Source organism: Sphaerodactylus townsendi, linkage group LG06, assembly GCF_021028975.2.
Source record: "Sphaerodactylus townsendi isolate TG3544 linkage group LG06, MPM_Stown_v2.3, whole genome shotgun sequence".
In the NCBI taxonomy this organism is placed as follows: Eukaryota; Metazoa; Chordata; class Lepidosauria; order Squamata; family Sphaerodactylidae; genus Sphaerodactylus; species Sphaerodactylus townsendi.
In genome coordinates, this window is record NC_059430.1 from 108,425,813 (window position 1) to 108,444,063 (window position 18,251).

The 18,251-nt window shown below is 44.8% G+C and overlaps 1 protein-coding gene across 1 annotated transcript in view; it reads right to left on the minus strand.

The window, feature by feature from the left end:
- Positions 1-4,075: 4,075 nt before the first annotated feature.
- Positions 4,076-18,251, minus strand: part of ARID1A (AT-rich interaction domain 1A) — a 101,882-nt gene continuing 87,706 nt past the window's right edge. The window contains exons 12-20 of the mRNA XM_048499798.1: positions 17,833-18,037; positions 13,555-13,687; positions 13,246-13,418; positions 12,892-13,033; positions 11,979-12,104; positions 11,762-11,858; positions 9,131-10,001; positions 8,311-8,441; positions 4,076-7,111 (exon numbers count right to left, since the gene is read on the minus strand). Coding sequence (XP_048355755.1) covers positions 5,384-7,111; positions 8,311-8,441; positions 9,131-10,001; positions 11,762-11,858; positions 11,979-12,104; positions 12,892-13,033; positions 13,246-13,418; positions 13,555-13,687; positions 17,833-18,037 — 3,606 coding nt within the window. The 3' untranslated portion in view covers positions 4,076-5,383. The remainder of the gene's footprint in view (positions 7,112-8,310; positions 8,442-9,130; positions 10,002-11,761; positions 11,859-11,978; positions 12,105-12,891; positions 13,034-13,245; positions 13,419-13,554; positions 13,688-17,832; positions 18,038-18,251) is intronic.

The window sequence follows — 18,251 nt, forward strand, 5'->3', positions numbered from 1 at the left end:
ACACAACCTAGAGATTAGTGCAGAACTTGAATTTATGTATTTCATTGGAACCCCAGCAGGGACCAAAAACAGTATTCTCCTGTCCTCCAACACTGTAAGGTAGGTTTGGCTGAGAGTGAGTGATTGGCCCCAAGTTTACCCAGCAAGCTTCCATGGCACAGGTGGGGATTCAAACTTGGGTCTTCCAGATACTTGTCCAGTGCCCCGGCAAGACTTGGGCTCAAAGTCCCTGCCCCACTGTGAACCTCACTGGACCCCTTGACATCAGTCTGACTTACTCATTTTAACCCAGTGGTGGCGAACCTATGGCATGGGTGCCAGAGGTGGCACTCAGAGCCCTCTCTGTGGGCATGCGCAAACAGAGGTCCCCCCCCCCCCCAATCTAGGCTGGCCTGGGCTGCTGGTCTTGGTTATTAGCATTAAACGTAAGACCTAGTTTTGGGGAAGCAGTGTAGGTAACTCCGTTAAGCGCTGTTAAACCCCACTGATTTTCATGCAAATAACTAAAGTGCAATCCTTTACCTGGGAGTAAGCTCGGTTGCTGGCAATGGGGCTTCCTTCTGAGTAAACCCTCCTAGGTTCGTGATTCACCCGTTGGGAGAGTTGCACAGTTGCTTCAAAGCAAAGCCACCGATTACCACCAAGCTTACTCCTGAGTAACACACACCTCGGAGCCAACCGTTTTTTCTAAACTAAAAGCTCAGTATTCCAGTTAAATTGCCATGTTGGCACTTTGCGATAAATAAGTGGGTTTTGGGTTGCAATTTGGACACTCTGTCTCGAAAGGTTCGCCATCACTGTTTTAACCTATTTCACAGGGCTATTGGGAGAAAATGGTGGTGATGGAGTGGCAGAATGGAACCCTACAGACACTGCCTTGAGCCAACTGAAAGAAAGGTAGGATAAAGATGTGAGACATAGAAGATGGGTTCAGCTAGCCAGTTGCAGCAACCTTCCATTCTTCCATCTTCAAAAGTAGCAATTTCTTAGCAACGGGACTAATTTTTGGCACCAAGGTCCAGCTTCATACTCAAGCTCATTTTACGGAGCTGGAAGCAGCTTTGATAGAATCCAAACTGGGTTTTTTTTTCATTTCATCAAACAGCATTTGCGAGCAACATTCAAGTTTCCCTGGGAGGACTTTTTCAACATTTAAAAAGGGAGACTGCCTCCTTTGTGGCCAATAGTCAGCAGAACTACGCTTTGCACACTAACACTACATTCAGGCATTATTGCACACCTCTCAGGGACTGAAGCAAATATAACTGGTTGCTAGGACTGTGGGTGGAATGCCCTGGAAAGAATGCTGATTTGGAAAGCCTTCTAACACCACATTTGTTGTGACATCCTGGTGACTGGGCAAATCAAGTTTGTTGCCATTCTACAAACTGGGTTTTGTTGAGAATTCCAGTGGGGAGAGCACTTCCAGTGTGGCTAGGTATATTCACTGACATCACAGCAATTTGGAAATTTCATTAAGGCTTTCATCACCAGAAAACTTACAATTACACTCCAGATATGAGGGAGGGGTTCATGCTAATCACAAACACCTTACCTCTGCCTAAAAAGTTGTCACAGAATTCACGTGGGGAAAAAATTACTTAAGTGGTGAATACCCAGGAGTCAATGTGGTATCACAAAAAGGATCTTGCAGATTTGAGCCTCTGACAACCCTACCTGGGTGGGTGGGTGTGAGATAGTGAATCTGCTGATGGAGGTGGTACGGGGTTGTGCCAGTGGATTTACCATCCCCGGGGTACTTAACCTGGCAGAGGGGCAAATCTGTTGCAGATTTGCCACTGGGGGCTTCCACATTGGCATTCCTGTGCCCTGGCAACCTCTGCCAGCTTTCTGGGGGCGTTGCCAGGGATGAAGTCAACATTATTCAGCTACCAACCGGCCTTTGCCTGCCGGAATGCTGGTGCCAGGGGCTCGGACTTATGCCATCATTTTGGATGGCATAAGCCCAATGGAAGGGCTTTTCGGCAGGGGGGAGGCTTTTTTTTGGTTCTCTGCCTTCCCACACTGCCAGGAGGTCCTCTTGGAGGTGGTGGGGCAACCCCAAAATGGCATTGCATCCTGCCACTGTGGGCTCTGGATTGGGTTGCCCTTGTCTTTAAACTACCATACAGGGTTGTTACTAATGGCAGAGCTAATTAAGCTCTTGGAAGCAAAGGCAGGACAGAAATCGGTTACAAAAAACCAGGCCAAAGTTCTCTTTTTTATGGAATGAGAAAGCTATTGAAGTTTTCACCTATACCAAACTGTGTCACAAACCCTTTTTTGCCTTCAAAGGGTAATCCTCTACCCCTTTGGTAATGCTGTATCTTCCATGTCTGAAGACAAAAAAAGCCAGAGGGCAAATCTAACTTGGTGACACTTCTTGAAGAGGACTTCCTTTAAAAGGAATAGAGAATCTATACTACTTGTCTGTTTCTTGCTGCCTTACTGAAGAAATGCAGATTTCACCCTGCACTAGGAGTCCAAATAAGCCCACCAGGGGTCTGCAACCTGCGGCTCTCCAGATGTTCATGGACAACAATCCCATCAGCCCCTGCCAGCATGACCAATTGGCCATGCTAGCGGGGGCTGATTGGAATTGTAGTCCATGAACATCTGGAGAGCTGCAGGTTGCAGACCCCTGAAGCCTAGCTTACACACAGTAAGTAAGACCATCCAGCTCATTTTACACACCAGTGCATATTTTTGACACAAGAACTGAAGTCAGTATAGGTGGGTAAATATATTTTTACTCTCAAAATAAATAGAAAAGGAAGCTCTGTGTTAGGGAAAGAATAGGTATCTCTTCCCTTCCCCTCCTCCAGAGGTCTTCATTAAGCCATTGTTGCTTCTCAAGCCTAGTTCACAAGTACATAATTTCTCTTTGCTTCATGGCTTACATCTGAATGTATACTGCCAATCAGAGAGAAAATCCAGGATGTAGGAGAGATGTGTATTGTTAAGCTTTCAAAGCTGCAAACAATGCTGGACGTTGATCATTGATGCTGCAGGATTTGACAATAACAGAGGTGGAGGATGACAGGGATTAATAATTGTTAGATTGAAGAAAATCAAGAATTCAGATAAGTCACTTCAGAGGAAGTGGAATCCTTTTATGGTGAGATTTTGGACAGATACATGGATTTGGAAATGAAGTAACAGATGCAGAAAGAAATCCAGCTTTTTATAAAGACGGGAATTGAAAATCCTGTGTTCAACGTATGTTAATTGTGGATTGTTGTGTTGTAATTATTAACCATTCTTAATTAAAGCAGGGGAAAACACACTGAAATGAAGCAATAAACATTTTATCTCTGGCAGTGGCTCATTCACACATGCAAATCACTGCTATGCCCCAGTCACTGAGCAAGCAGACATGCGCCTCAAGCCTTTTTAGAAATATTTCCCTCTAGCTGGTAGTCTTGCCAGCAGAATATTGATTAGATTTTTTAAAAAGACTCCTCTACTCCCAACTTTTGACAGATAAGCCCCATTCATTTAAAGCAGCATTCAAGTAGCACAAAGTGTTTTTATGGTACTCGTTGATAGTAACTTAAAGTAGATCATTGCCATTTTCCTGTTTGGCTAAAGAAACTGACTTCTTTATACAAAGCTGCAAAGCTGCAGAAGGGCTAAAGAATATAAGGGAGGACACTACTGAATACCCTAAATACACTTTATATAGAAAAACTTAATTCCTTTCTAAAAATTGGAAGGCTTTCAGGAACAAAACTAATGTAGATATTAACACCAGACAAGAGACTTTAGCCCACAGGATTGGAGGCAGGAGTGTAAAGCAAAACTGGATCAAATATTTTCCAAAACCAAGATAAATACTTCTCTAATATTCAAAACAATTTGATTTTTTTAAAAGGAAAAACAATGCATTATGCCCTTTGAAACAGGGTCCTCTCTTCCTTCAAAGGCTGTTTTACTGCTCATTGCCAAGTTTCTTTTTATATTTGTCACCCTGCATTACATGATACATCAGAGAATAGCAGAAACCTGACAAATAATGCAAAAGTCACTAGCAAGCTAGCTGCAGCCCTTCCAAATGAAAACCCTCACAAACATCTTACCAAGATTTAATGTACATTTATTCTTAACACGTGGAACATATAGTATAAAGATTTCATACTGAATAAATGATATTCATTAAGCCAAAAAAAGGAAAAAGGGAGGAATTTACATCAAGTTTTTTTAGCTACATCGTCTGAAATACAAATATGCAGAATTCATCACTGAAAAAATCTCAATTGTGTTTCTTCATCAGGAACTTCAACTGAACCTAGAACTTTTTCACACCTCGATTAGAAAGAAAAAAAACAAAAAGGAAAAAAAAATAAAACTATAAGTTGATTGGCTGCAGAGACAGCAATGACTTTATACACAGAGACCTGTACAGCATATCCTCCAAAGAGAGAGAGAGAGAGAGACAGAGAGAGAGAGACAGAGAGAAATGTCTGGCAAGAGATTAAATAATTGGTGTCTCGTTTCCGCAGGTCATCAACTCGTTTTTTTTTTTAACTCGTCATACTATAAAGGGGAGGGGGTGCAGGGAGAAGGGGAACAGAACTGCAAGGAGTTTGAGGGCATGTGCAATGTACAACGTCATATATATATACACACGTGGCAGCGATTCGGCTGCAGCTAAAGGTTAAAACCAGTTCTAAAGAGGTGATCTCAGGGTTATTCATACAATCAAGGAGGAAGAGAGAAAAAGAGGTCAGGGTGTTGTAGGTTCACACATGATAACTTTGGGGGAAAAGCCTTTTTTTTCTCCTCAACAATTAAACTAAAAACATTTTTAAAAACTACAGCTTGCTGCTGATCCAGCTTTTTCTTCTTCAATGTGAGACATTATTACAGTATGTTTACAGTTTAAGGTGTACAGTACATGAAGTTCTACACTCTACTGCACAGGCCTCCATTTGGACAAGGCCTGTTGAACTGGTAGCTTCTTGGTTCCTGCAAAGATTGTGAATGTACAACGATAAACCACACAAGAGTTCAGCAGTCACTTTTTTTTTTGTCCTTCAGAGTTTACCATTAAAAACTGTTATGAAAGTAGCGCCTGTTAATGCGATAAACAGGACAAAGTTGGTTTTTTTCCCCAAACTCACTGTAAACAACAGTAACTTTGGTTAAAATAAAAAAGTCTTTTTTTTTTAAATGTAGGCAGGGCTTTGTCTCCTTGAACAGGGGCTTAGGACAGATCTGAAGGGGAGGGGGGACATCTTTTCCCCAAGGTAGAAGCAGGACAGCGCAGGGCAGACAGTGGATTCTGAGGTGGTTTTGCATAAATAAAGGGGCAACAATCAGTTTTCTAAAGTCCTCCACTCACACACACACACACAGGGGGGTAATAGGCATCCCACGGCTGTCATGACTGGCCAATTAAAAACAGTACGTCACAAATAACTTGTGAGACCAATGAGTTCATCAAGGGTGACACGGAGATGTCCAAGAGCCGTGACTCATATAACGTGAACTCGGAGTGGTTCTCGTCCACTTTGGCCAGGGCGAGCAGCGCTCGGGCTGCCCGGCGCATCATGTCCATGCTCGTTGGCTCAAAGGGAGGGTTTTGCATGTGCATCAAACTGGCCTGGCTCTGCTGGAACTGAGTAGCTGCCAGGCTGTCCTCCAAAAAGCCTAACAAGTTGCCAATGCTGCCCTTCTGCACGGCAATGGCTCTAGCTGCCAAGCTGTCACCCTGCGCCAAGTTGGCCAGCAGTACCACAGCCATCTCTCGGCAAACCGGGTTCTTTCTGTCACTGAGGAAACGCACCATGGTGCCGTAGAGTTTTTCCAAGCGACTGAAGGGTGGTGTTGCTAGGATCAAATCCACGTTGTTGTCCTGGATGCTGAGTTTGCTGAGAGTTTCTAAAACTAGTCTCTGAGGTGAGAGGACAGCATTGGGACCGAGGGTTGGAAAAGGATCTTGGGCTTCCGCAGAAGGACACACGGCCCAGTGGAGGAGTCCATCCAAGACAGGCAAACAGATGCTCTCTGGGTACGGCGAGAGGTCCAGCTGCCCAGAGATGTTGGCCAGCGTGACCAGTGTATTCTCGCGCAGGATCTCCAAGCAGTCCCACCACCACTCCACTTTGTTGCAGCTCACTCCTTGGTCTTGCTCCTCTTCCTTCTCGTAGGTCAGTGGTGCCTGTTTGCGTTCGGGATGCTTATGGTGCAGAAGGATCAGTTTCCCCAGGATCAGCAGCAAACCAGGATGTTTGGACATCTCAAAGTCATTACCTGGCACAAATGATAAACTCCTGATGATATTAGACACGCAGATGCAGCGTTTAGACAGCGAGTCCTGCCAGTCTAGAAGAGTACACAAAGGGGTCTCATCCTTACTGTGAGGCTCATCCTCCAGTATTTTTATGTTTCGGTGGCTTTGAGCAGGACTGATGCCGAATGGAAATTTACTGCTCTCCTTGGTCACCTCCACATTCCTGACCTCCTCCTCTGCCAACGCACCCGGCCGTGCCGAAAGCATGTCATCCATGGTCGCTGTTATCCTTTTCTCTGGAGGACCATCAGACGGAATGGGCCCTCCTTCCTGGGCGACGGGGTTGCTCTCAGCTACTAATCGTTTCCGTGGAACAGAGTTGCAGGAAGCTCGTTTGTGAGCCAGTGGCAGCTCCATTTTGCTCTCAAAGTGGGTTTGAATGTGTTCAGTGGTGTCTCCCCCACCAATCCGCCAATGCAGCAGCCCGCTCTCAAACTCCTGTACCCGGCCGAGTTTGTCTGAATAATCTACCACAAATGGGTCATTCTTCTGCACTATCTTGACTGGAAGCTTGTCAAACTTACTGACCAGTTTTTCCTCGGTGTTTTCTAAGGGCGCTACAGCTTTATTTGTGAAGGCAGCCTCTTCCTCCCCTTCCTCTTCTTCCTCCTCTTCCTCTTCTTTCGCACAGTTTGGGCTCTGGGGGTCGTCTTTCTCCCCCTCTTCAGGAGAGGGACTTGAAGACTTGCAGACCTTTTCAGGATCCAATAATGTTCTTTGCCCTGGATCTCCCACCTCATATTCTTTCAGAATTCCAAAGATTTCAATCAGGCAACGCCGGAAATATTCCACCAAAAGCTCCAACAATCCAGGCAGCTGCAAGATTTAAGCGGAGAAAAGATACATGTGAAAGAGCAGGTAGGAGAGAAAAATAGTTCAATACAGGCAAGAATGCGTAAGTGTAGGTGGGCAGAATTTCTAAAAAGGAGCAGAGTTTCTACAAAGGACTATTCTGTCACTATTATCGACTTCTAAGAATACTACCTATCTGTATTACATATAAAAGCTATCGCAGGATCAGTTAATACATTTTCCAATCAAGGTAAAAATCCAGTACTTTTTATTCTATAACCAATACAATACTAAAGAATACAACTATTTAACGTTTGACACAACTCTCTCAGTAGCTAGAATGAGAATGAGAAATGGACTGGAAAGGGGTCTTGGCTCCACAGCCCATCCTCTGCAGATTCATTCCCTGGCCTCTCCACTAAAAGGAACTTGGGCAGTAGGGCTGGGAAGGACCCCTGAATATCCCAGAGAACCATTAGTGGTTGCATGGACAATACTCTTATGTTCTTATGTTCTTACTCGGCTAGAGTGATCAATGTTCCCACAGTACAAGGTAGCTTTAACAAACATTAAAACGGAACACATAAAAGAAAATGCACTTGCAAGACAGTTTAGTGAGAGCCTCCTTGTCAAAAACCAGTTTAAAGGAAATAAAAATATTTAGAAGGGGGGGAAAAAGCAATTCACCATTCTGTGGTCCCCCACTCCCTGCGCAGTTAGTAAGAAACTGCAGATAATCTACTACAGAAAATTGCCATACAGATAGGACAGCTGTGCTGTGACTACCTAGATTTTTCACACACAATGTATGTGTGTGAATGGAAAGCCACAGTGATAGTGGGCCCAGGGCTGCATTATATTCACCACTTAAAAATCTATACCCCAAAAAGCTCAATTGTTTATCTTATATAACACAAGTTTTGCTTATTTTGCATGATTTATTTTGTTTTTCCTAGTCATGCAAAGAGGTAAAGAGCCAGGTATTACTATTAACCTCAACCCCCCCCCCCCAATCTTCTCACAGAATAAAGACCACAAACTCATTCTCTTTAAAACGGTCTCATGACACTGAATTCTATACTGTGCAGAACACATGTGGGTCCTAGACAGAACAGTATTGTTCTGTATCTTAATAATACTGCTTATAGCTTAGCTTCCCAAGCCCATTTTCTTGCTTCTGAGACCTTTTCCCTTAGTCCTTTTCCCAGAAGCTATTCACTCACCTGGCTGAGGTTAAAGGTCATGATGCTGTTATCATCATAAAGTAGGATGTTGATGGTATCTAAGGCCCACGTGCTTTCAGCCAATAACCCAGATTTCAGAGACATCATCACTCGCCAGGCTTCTGGCGTTCCTGCCGCAAACAGAAAAGACATTTGATTCTCATCAGCTCCCACAATATTAACACAACTAGCTCCTTAGTTCTTCTTTCTAAATTCAAAAAGAAGCAGGAACCGTCCAGCAAGAATATGGAGGACTATGCATGCCTGCAGTAATTCCAGCCCATAAGGAAATCTCCACTGTGCTCTCAGTTGGTCTTACAAGTTTTCCATAGGAGAAATTCCCTGTAGATCTAAATAGACAGTTTTAGGCTAAAAGAATCTTATAAACCGGTGGTAAAAGATTGAATCCTAATTAAAAGCCTAGGTGAACAGAAATATTTTGGCCTGGAACCTAAAAGGGAACAAATAATTCAGGTGCCAGGTAAGCGTGATCGGGAAAAAAACATTCCATGAGCAATGTCCCCCTACAGAAAAAGCCCTGTCCTTAGATGCCACCCACTGAATATATGAAAGGACTTGTGAGGCAGATCTTAACTGGCAAGGTTGGACAAAAATGGGAGGAGGGGTCCACTTACTGAATCATACCTAGTATATGCAAACAACCTTAGTATACTTTCAGATCATCATAAACGATCAATTTTCAAAACTGTCAAAATGTGTCTGTGAGCTCTTTCTCTTGGTGTAATGCTTCAGGGAGACACCAACAGGATGACACTACCCTGCCAGTAACACAAGAGAAAAGCAAGAGCGTAGAAATTACCAATATCTTTTGTGGTCAGGCGCCGCCTTTGCTTCAGCACAGGTTGCGTGGCTTCCACAGATCCGGGTGGGAATGTGATGTCCCGTCGTATCATAGGAGGTTGTACGGCTGCTGGTGTTATATGTGAGGCAGGGACTGGTGGCCCTGCCTTTTGCATTTTCATTCCCGAGTGCAGAAATGGAGATTTACTAGGAGAGGTGCGGTTTTCCACCGGCCTGGAAAGAGGTGCTGGACTAGATACCTGAGGAATGTGATTCTGCATGCTAGGTGGGGTCTGATAGTTTGGCTGCGGCGGCCTTGTCATGGGGGGCACAGGGGCGGAGGGACCATAAGGAGGCTGACGGTTCCCATGAGAAGGCCACGGTCCCTCGTGATTGACCCTCTGATCCGGGTGTAGCATTTCGTCTGTTCGATTCACTCCGTGATATGCAGGCCCTTGTGGCGCAGAGCCTGGACTCTGCCGGTTAGGATAGCCGTAGCTCATCTCGTTACGCCCTTGCCACATGCTGCCCTGCTGAGGGCCCTCTGGAGTGGACTGAACAGGACCACCCATCATCTGAGGCGGTATACTCTGTTGTGTGCTGGAACCCGGGGGAGCAGAGACCCTATCTCGGCCAAACTGGAATGGGAACTGGTTCTGTGGCCCACCGGGTCGGCGGTCAGTGGCAGAGTATGTATTTCCAAACTGGTTAAACATTTCCTGCTGCGGGGAAGGCTGAGCAGTTGGTTGCTGGCTCGGTTGCTGGGTTTGTGCCGGAGGCAGCTGCTGGGGGACTTGACCCTGTCCTGTGCTATACGATACACTGTACATCTCCCCTTCGTGTCGTTTGGCTGGGGGGCCATAGTTGCCATCCATCGGCCGTTTGTAATTCTGGAAGAGGAAAAAAAAGTCAGCCATTTGTAAGCAGCTTTCTTTTCAGGATAAAGGCAGGCAGCAATTGCTTTTACAAAGCCTACGTACTTCAAGAATTTCCTGCCACCCTTCAAAAAAAGAGTTCTGTTATGTACTATGAAGCTTTGGCGTGGGTACCCCCTTCAAACCAAATAAATGATCGGCAGTATTTTCCTCTACATATGTATACTATATGTTTAAGGGTCAGGCAGGAGTCTTCCATATAATGCCTGTGGGTGCTATGGTGCCCTTTTCTGGTGCCCCTCAAGTGTTTTAGAATGTGTGTGGGGCTGGGTAGGGCTTTTGCCCAGCAAGTCTTCTTACTGGGTGTGTAGATGATTTTAAATGTTGCTTGGCAGCAGCTACCACCACAGCACAAGGATCTACCACTGGTTACTGAAATTAAGCTGTGGTAATAATTTTGTGGCTGGCTTTGCTTACTGTGGCGGCCATTTTGTTGCTGAGCCCATCACGCTGTGTTAAAATTCCAGGCTCAAAAAGGGTTGGGGACCCCCTGCTCTAGAGGCAGACATGGTTTCCTTCACATATCAGAAAGGTTACTGTGCAAAGCATTGTCTTAGGATTCAGACTGGAAGCTGGATCCAAGTTTGGGTGATTGAACCATCATGCAGTGAATTATGCTTGTGTTCAAAGATCTTGGTTGGTATGATCACAGAAATGAAAAACCAGGACAACAGGCACGTGACTGGGACACTTCCTACAGAGCACTAACATCCTTTGGATTAAGTGGGAAGCTATGATGGCGGAATAAGGTCATAAACAAGAAAGATCCCTCTAGTTCTATGGGTGTTTATCAAACTTTTGCCCTTCAAATATCCTGCTATAATTAATTCTTAACACAAAGACTGGGGGTAACAAAAATATTGGATCTTTGCATATTGACCAGGTTTTGCAGCTGTAAAGTAAGCTAACATCCAATAATATGTAATGATATTTTATTCCTTTCATGGCAGAAGTAAAAAATGGAATATCACCAAGACAGAGAGAGAACATTCTATACAAAATGACATCATGTTGGCTGTCTAGAGCAGTAATCCTCAAATTGTGCGTCAGGACTCAGAAGTGGTTTATGATTTTCTGATAGGTTGGTCATATGGCTCAGAAAAAGGAGGCAGGTTAGGGGAACTTAATGGCAAACTTTCCTTTGCAAAATGTACTGCCTATGGTCCAGAAACACTAGAAATACTAAACATTTAAAAATTAAAATATAAACTTGTTGAGTATTAACTGATGCTAAATTCCAGGTTTTTATGTGGCGGAGGAGGAAAGGAGTTTACTTTGCAAGTGGGATCTGAAAATTAATGAAAAGTGGTTCTGCTCAAAATGACTTGAGAACTAATGTATGTACAAGGCAGTAAATCACTAGCGGGGGGGGGGGTCATCTACATGAACATCACTGTACTAAGATTTTCCTTTTTGCAGCTACATTAATAACGGGAAATATTTCAGAACATTAGCTTCCTCCTCAAATAACACAAAAACTTCTATCTAGCATGAAATGTGTTTTGTTCCTCCAGCAAAACCCAGTCAAGTCAGTCAAAACCTGATTAAGCTTAGAGTTCTACAGGTTTGGAATGCTCATATAAGTTTTCTTCTGCAAGATTCAGACGTGAACTGGAAGATTTCAAAAGGCCCCACCACATCCACAAAATCCACCAGACCCCTCCCTTACAATTTTCACCATACTCTCCACTACTTCAAAAACGTTTGAAGCTCACCTGCTGTTGCGGTTGATACAGGGTGGTTTGTTGAGTTGGGAAGGGGCTGCCAGAGGATGTACCTTGAGTGGGAAATTGATTGCTATAGGAATCATGTCTGCAGAAAGATCAAATTATTACTTTGCTGCCCGGATGCACAGAGTACCATAACATTCATCTGTGAGTACTGATGATGTAACTGACATTACTGGAGGGAGGAAGCCAAATTTGCACTTACCGCTGCTGCTGCTGCTGTGGATAGCGGCTGGGAGAATACATCCCTGAATCAGGAGTGGAAGGCATGATGTTGGGCTGGGGCGTTCCACTGCCTAAGTTGGCTTCAGGTCCAATTCCTGCTTCAGTTCTATAGAAAGAGGAACGTACTTAAAGGTACCATCTTGAAACAGACCCTTTATCAAATAGAAAGTCCTTTTTTTCAAAGGCTTTCACGACCAGAATCACTAGGATATTGCGGGTTGTATGGCCATGTTCCAATAGTATTTTCTCCTGATGTTTCGCCTGCAGATTTTGATGTTCTTCAACAGCAGCAGTGGCGTAGTGGTTAAGAGCAGGTGCACTCTAATCTGGAGAACTGGGTTTGATTCCCTGCTCTGCCACTTGAGCTGTGGAGGCTTATCTGGGGAACTAGATTGACCTGTGCACTCCAACACACGCCAGCTGGTTGACCTTGGGCTAGTAACAGCTCTTCGGAGCTCTTTCAGCCCCACTCATCTCACAGGGTGTTTGTTGTGGGGCAGGGGGTGGAGGGAAAGGAGATTGTGAGCCCCTTTGAGTCTCCTTACAGGAAAGAAAGGGGGGTATAAATCCAAACTCTTCTTCTTCTTTAAACTTATTTCCTAATTCTAATTGTCGACAAATCTAGGCTAGGTTTGTACAAGATTCCTGTATGCTGGGGATAAAGGCCAGATTCCAACCTTTCTGTTTTAGCCTCCAGTCACATTCCCTTTCAGTTGTCTGTTTACCCAGACCAGACATCCTGACACCACCCTGTTCCTCAAACCACCCCAATTCCAGCACACACACATCACATACAAACTGACATTTCAGAATTAAGCAGAATTAACCTTTATGCCTGAACTTGAAATTGCGTGGGTTCAGCAGAATGGGATCAGGCAGGCATAAGGACTCACCTCACTCTCTCATATGGGCTATAAGGATAATGTTGCCTCTGCCCCATAGCCATGTTACTAATCCCTGGACCTGCAGCACGATTATAAGGATCGCCCATACCAGTGTTAGGGCCCTGCCCTGAGGACATAAAGGGATCACTTCCTGAAAGCGGAGAAAAGAAAAATGATCAGAACAGAAAAACTGTATCTCAACAGGAACGATACGTTCTCAACTTTTGGAGGAGGTGAATAAATAATACAACTCCACTGCTTTACAGTAACCAACTTGAACTTTATACATAGCTGCTGCTTTCATACGGCTAGTGAACCAAGCGTTAACAGCTGTATGCAAAAAATTGCAAAAGCTATCATCACCTTTTCTCATACTGCCATATGGATCCTTATTTGGCTCGTAGGACATGCGGCCCATCATGTCGGAAGTATTCATGCTGGGCTGGTACCCTGGATTCGGAGTCATGGAGTTCCTTTTCTGGAAAGTGGGGTCACTGCCATCAGGAAAGGCGTCCTGAAGTCCTACTGAGTTACTCCTGATTCAACAAAGGGAAGGAAAAGTATTTTAGCCAAAATATCCCACATCAACGCATTCCCTAACAGACCTGTGCGAGGCTGTGGTTGGACACAGCAACTGTTTTGGCCAGTAGCAGAAAAGGAAACGTGCCATACCTGATGCCTGGCAAAGGGGGCATTTGACTGTGTGGGGTTGATGCAGGAGTTGGGGGCTTCAGGTCTCCTCCTTCTGCCATAGAGCTACTGGTGGACTGAGGTGTTTGTGGACCCTGCATGGAACCTGAACCCGCTGCAGGGAGAAAAGAAACGTCAGAAGCTCCACAGTAAGTAGAATAATGTAAAGGACCTCAATACTGCTAACTCAGATACAACAGGGACCCAATAACTCCTATTACAATTCTACAACTCTCTACAGTGAATGTATTACAAAGGCCCAGGCACTTTAGAATTAACAAGATGTTTTCAATCTGCCAGAATAGTCTCTAGGCTACCCTGCCTGTATTTGATGACATCCCTTGACGTTCCCAAGTGTCATTGGAAAGGCACTATGTTATGCACACACTGATGAGACTTAGGGAGAAGCAACATGCTGAGCAGTACCTTTCAGAGGCACAGATGATGCCCTATTGTGGTCCCTCCTCTATGCAAGGTAAGGAAGGGTAATTGGACACAAGAGTTTCAGGGGGGTAGCTGTGTCAATCTGTAATCGTAGAACAAAAATGCAAGCCTAGGAGCACCTTTAAGACTAACCAAAAAAATTCCAAGGGGTATAAGTTTTAAAAGCACACTTCATCTGATCCTGATGCACCGTCTGACAAAAAGAGCGTGACTTGGCAAAGCATAAACCCTGGAAAATTTTGTCAGTCTTTAAGGCACTACTAGACTCAAATTCTGAATAGAAGGTAACACTGTGGCACCTCTCATCAGTGGGACTCTGTAGTTCCACTTTAAATACAACCTTCCCTCTCCCCTGGAAATGCACTCCCCTAATAGAGCAACTCTTTTAGACTGTGAAGTCTTTGGGAGGTCTCTGCTGAAAAGTACCACAGGCCAAGTGGAGAGTCAGTGGTTCTTGTCAGCCTCGGTGCCATCTCTCAGGTTTGCACATACCCTCCGAGTGAGAAAGAGCTAAGCTCTTAATTAAGGTTTCCATTAGTTACCAGTGTCGGCAACAGATATCCCTGTCGCGTCAGCCTTGCAAGTTGATGAGTCATTTTAGCTATTCATTAAAATCCTCTAGAGGTCACCTACAGGTCATGTTTGTTTACGCCCCACCTTCCTGGCACCCTCTCCCTCAGCTCGCTGCTCCCTCCCAGTCTGGGGACATCTCCGGAGAAGGAAGGGCAGAGGCAGGCCCAGCAGGGCGCTTCATTCATAACCCCTCCCCCACACCCTTTCCCCCATTCATTAGCCTTTCAGCTCCATTCCGTTCCCCTGGGAATCCAGCAAGCCAAAGTCTGTGCTGCATTCTAATACACTGACATCAGCAGGAAGAGGTTTTGAGACATTCCCTGCCAGCGCTGCCATTTGTTGTGCATCCCCACCCCCTGCCGGCCCTCCCCACTCACAAATTTACAAACTGCTGGAGGGGTGCCAATTCCATGCAGTGTGAATTCAAGCTTAACTGGCTGCACTTCCCAGGGCACATGTTGCAATTCATTTATAACCACGAGTGCGAAAAAGCTGGTGGGGAGAGGAAGCTCATGCCAGTAGCTGTCCAAGAGACATCAGCTAACCCACAAGCGTATATACTAGTACTATAAAGGAGAGTAAGCTGGCAGAATCGAGGCTTTGCAAATAGAGATTTTACATGCACAGCAAGATGCTTTTGGTGGCTGGCTCTACTTTGAAGCCCTTGGTCTATTCTGCGAGCAAGACTTTCCCACCATGTATTTCCTTCAGAATGTGTTCCAAGTCCAGCACACAAGCCTTACCCCATGCAAGCTATGCTCTGTACTATGCTCTGTACATAGAGAAGAAACCTGTTTCTGGCCATTTACCAGGCACAGAACCTATAAAGAGCAGCCATCTGTACCCACATATATTAGCCTATGATGTACAAAGCCTAAAACTGCCCCTTGTAGAGGAATGTTTAGCGGTCATCATTATTGTCTCTTTCGCAAAAGAGGCGAGAGATCTTGTACATTTTGATCCTTCGTTCTGAAAGCCACCACAATATATGACAGACCAAACCACTAAGCTCAAATCCTCACCGTTTCAGTCTTTCAATCATAGGCCACAAACTGTGCTACCAGGTGCAAAGGAAGCATACCACTACTCCCAAATAGTGACAAACTCTTTGAAGTCCCATCCAATGCATTCAATAAGAGTTTGTAAGCACCAATGTTCAGTCAGAAACACATCAGGATTTCAGTTGGATGTCCAACTTTTGAGGCCTCTTCCAAAAGGGCATGGACAGTGGAAGTTGGCTAACTGATGGATTCTGTCAGATGCCACCCTCCTCTCACAAGTGACCCCTGAGTGGTTTTTTTTCTCATGCCATTTTTTTTCTGCATGGTGCTGTTGCCAAAAGCAATATTTGATGCAGTCCTTCACACCATTTAGCAGTTGCCTTATCGCAAGTCTTCAATGCTTTGCCAATTCATGACTGCAACAGCAAAGACAGCCCAGTTGCTCAACTCTCTTTGCAGATCTGAAACTCAGAGTTAGGGCAGCTGGGTCAGTGAAAAACAGAGACTGACTCCTCAAGAGGAAGATACACAGGATTGCAAAAAAAGTGCGACCACCACCCAAGGGCTAGCTTTTCCTCAGGCAATACAGAAAGTAGCAGGATTTCAAAAGACTTAGGACGTTTACTGGCACAAGCATTAACGAACACTATCTGGAACTGCAAAAACTAAAGAATTGCTGCAATAAAGCATTTTTGGTCTAACAGAAGTGCCAGTTTTTCTTCAAAAAGAGCATTTAATCACAAAAACAGTTAGGGGACAATCCGCCAAAAGCACAAATGTGCTTGGAGCTTTTCCTGCATCGAGACCCAGACTGCTAAAGCACATGCATAATATATAGGAGTACTTGTCCAACAGGTGAGGACACTTTTGATTCTCCTTCCCAGAAGCACAGCTATGGTCTGCACCATCTAGGGCAGTGGTGGCGAACCTATGGCACTCCAGATGATCATGGACTACAATTTCCATCAGCCCCTGCCAGCATGGCCAATTGACCATGCTGGCAGGGGCTGATGGGAATTGTAGTCCATGATCATCTGGAGTGCCATAGGTCTGCCACCACAGATCTAGGGTAAGAGCACCCCACTAACTGCAATTAACAGTGCCCTCTTTTGATAGATACAAGGGGCACAGCAAAGCAAGTACACAGGTACCTGGGGACACCAAACAAGGAACAAGGCTTTACCTTTGCTACATATTTTGCTCATCTGCTGAACAACATACTATGATGACAACACAGGTCTGCAAAAAGGCAACACTTGCAGTACCCAGCTCCGATGTAAGGACAACACACTATGGGTCCATTCAGACATGGGGCTAGGTCACAGTTTAACTCAAAGTTGCCACAACAAGCAGAAGCTGTGTTTGCGTCATGATCCTGCCCCTTCCTCTCCCTTCTTGCACAAAGTGAAAAAAACAAACAAGCAAACCTCCCTTGCCGGTGACATCTGAATGCAGGTGCCTGGATTGGGATTCTAAAGTAGGATTGAATTCTAGCTTGGAATCCAAGGTTGTGGGGAGTCAACAACCCCCGGATCATCCAGGCACCTGCATTTGGGAATCATGGGAAACTGGGAGTTTCTTCCTCTGCTCCGGAGAAGAAGAGCAATGGGAGTCCATGCATAGAAATCAGTCATGTTTGTACTTGGGATAGCAAACTGGACTTTAACTCTGGCTTACAATGACTACTGAACGCGGTACCGCGACATAAGGAATGCCTTACAGAGGTCAAAAGCAGTTCTGTTATGTCCTGATATCGTCACAAGACACAATTTTGGTTCAAACAAAAAAGCCACATACATCGGCATCAAAGCCACCACAAATGCCATTATTCTAGACCACTACTGGCCTTAAAAAAAAAAAAAGTAGTCAGCTCAAAGGCAGATGCCAGAAACTGACCACAGAAAGAAAAACCAGCAAAATACCTTGCCATCCTGGTTCATATATAAATGCCTACTTGTCAGCTTAGCATGTTATTTTCTCTCTCTAAAAGTACTGCTTTATCAGGAGCAGGTAGAGGCTGCCTCTAGTTCTTATACATTTGTTTCCAGGACATAAAAAGGGATTACACAGGGACACTTTCGAACTATCTAAGGCTGATACAATATCCTACTTTATGGCAGACATACAGAGTTTTCTTGACCAGTGGTGGTCAATTCAAAGGGACTGCATGGTCTATTAGACACTAACATAACAGAGGGCAGGCTGACTACACACTAGGCTTCAAAAGCCAAACTCTACTCACCTGGAGATGGAGGCTGTATTTTGGGCTGTGACTTCTTTGAATCAGTAGAAAAGATGTCTGGAGGAGGGTCTTCGCCTCGCTCAATCTTGCACTCAAAGGCATAGAGACACTGGATGTACTGCTTCTTCAGAGAGCTAGCTGCACTACTAGAGGTGCCCACATTCAAATTGGTAGCCAACTCGCGCCATTTCTTGTTTTTGTTCACCTGCACAAAGCCAGAAAGGCCAGCTTTTAAATCCAAGTCACGTCTCCCTTTACCAAAAGGTGCTACAGTGAAAGCACTTCCCAACGAGGGTTTTGGTTAATGAAGGAAGCACAGAGATTTTACTCCAACAAGATAATCCTTGGAGGTTGTCCATCCAAATTCTAACCAGAGCCAACTCTACTTAGCTTCTGAGATTTGATGAGATTAGGCCAGC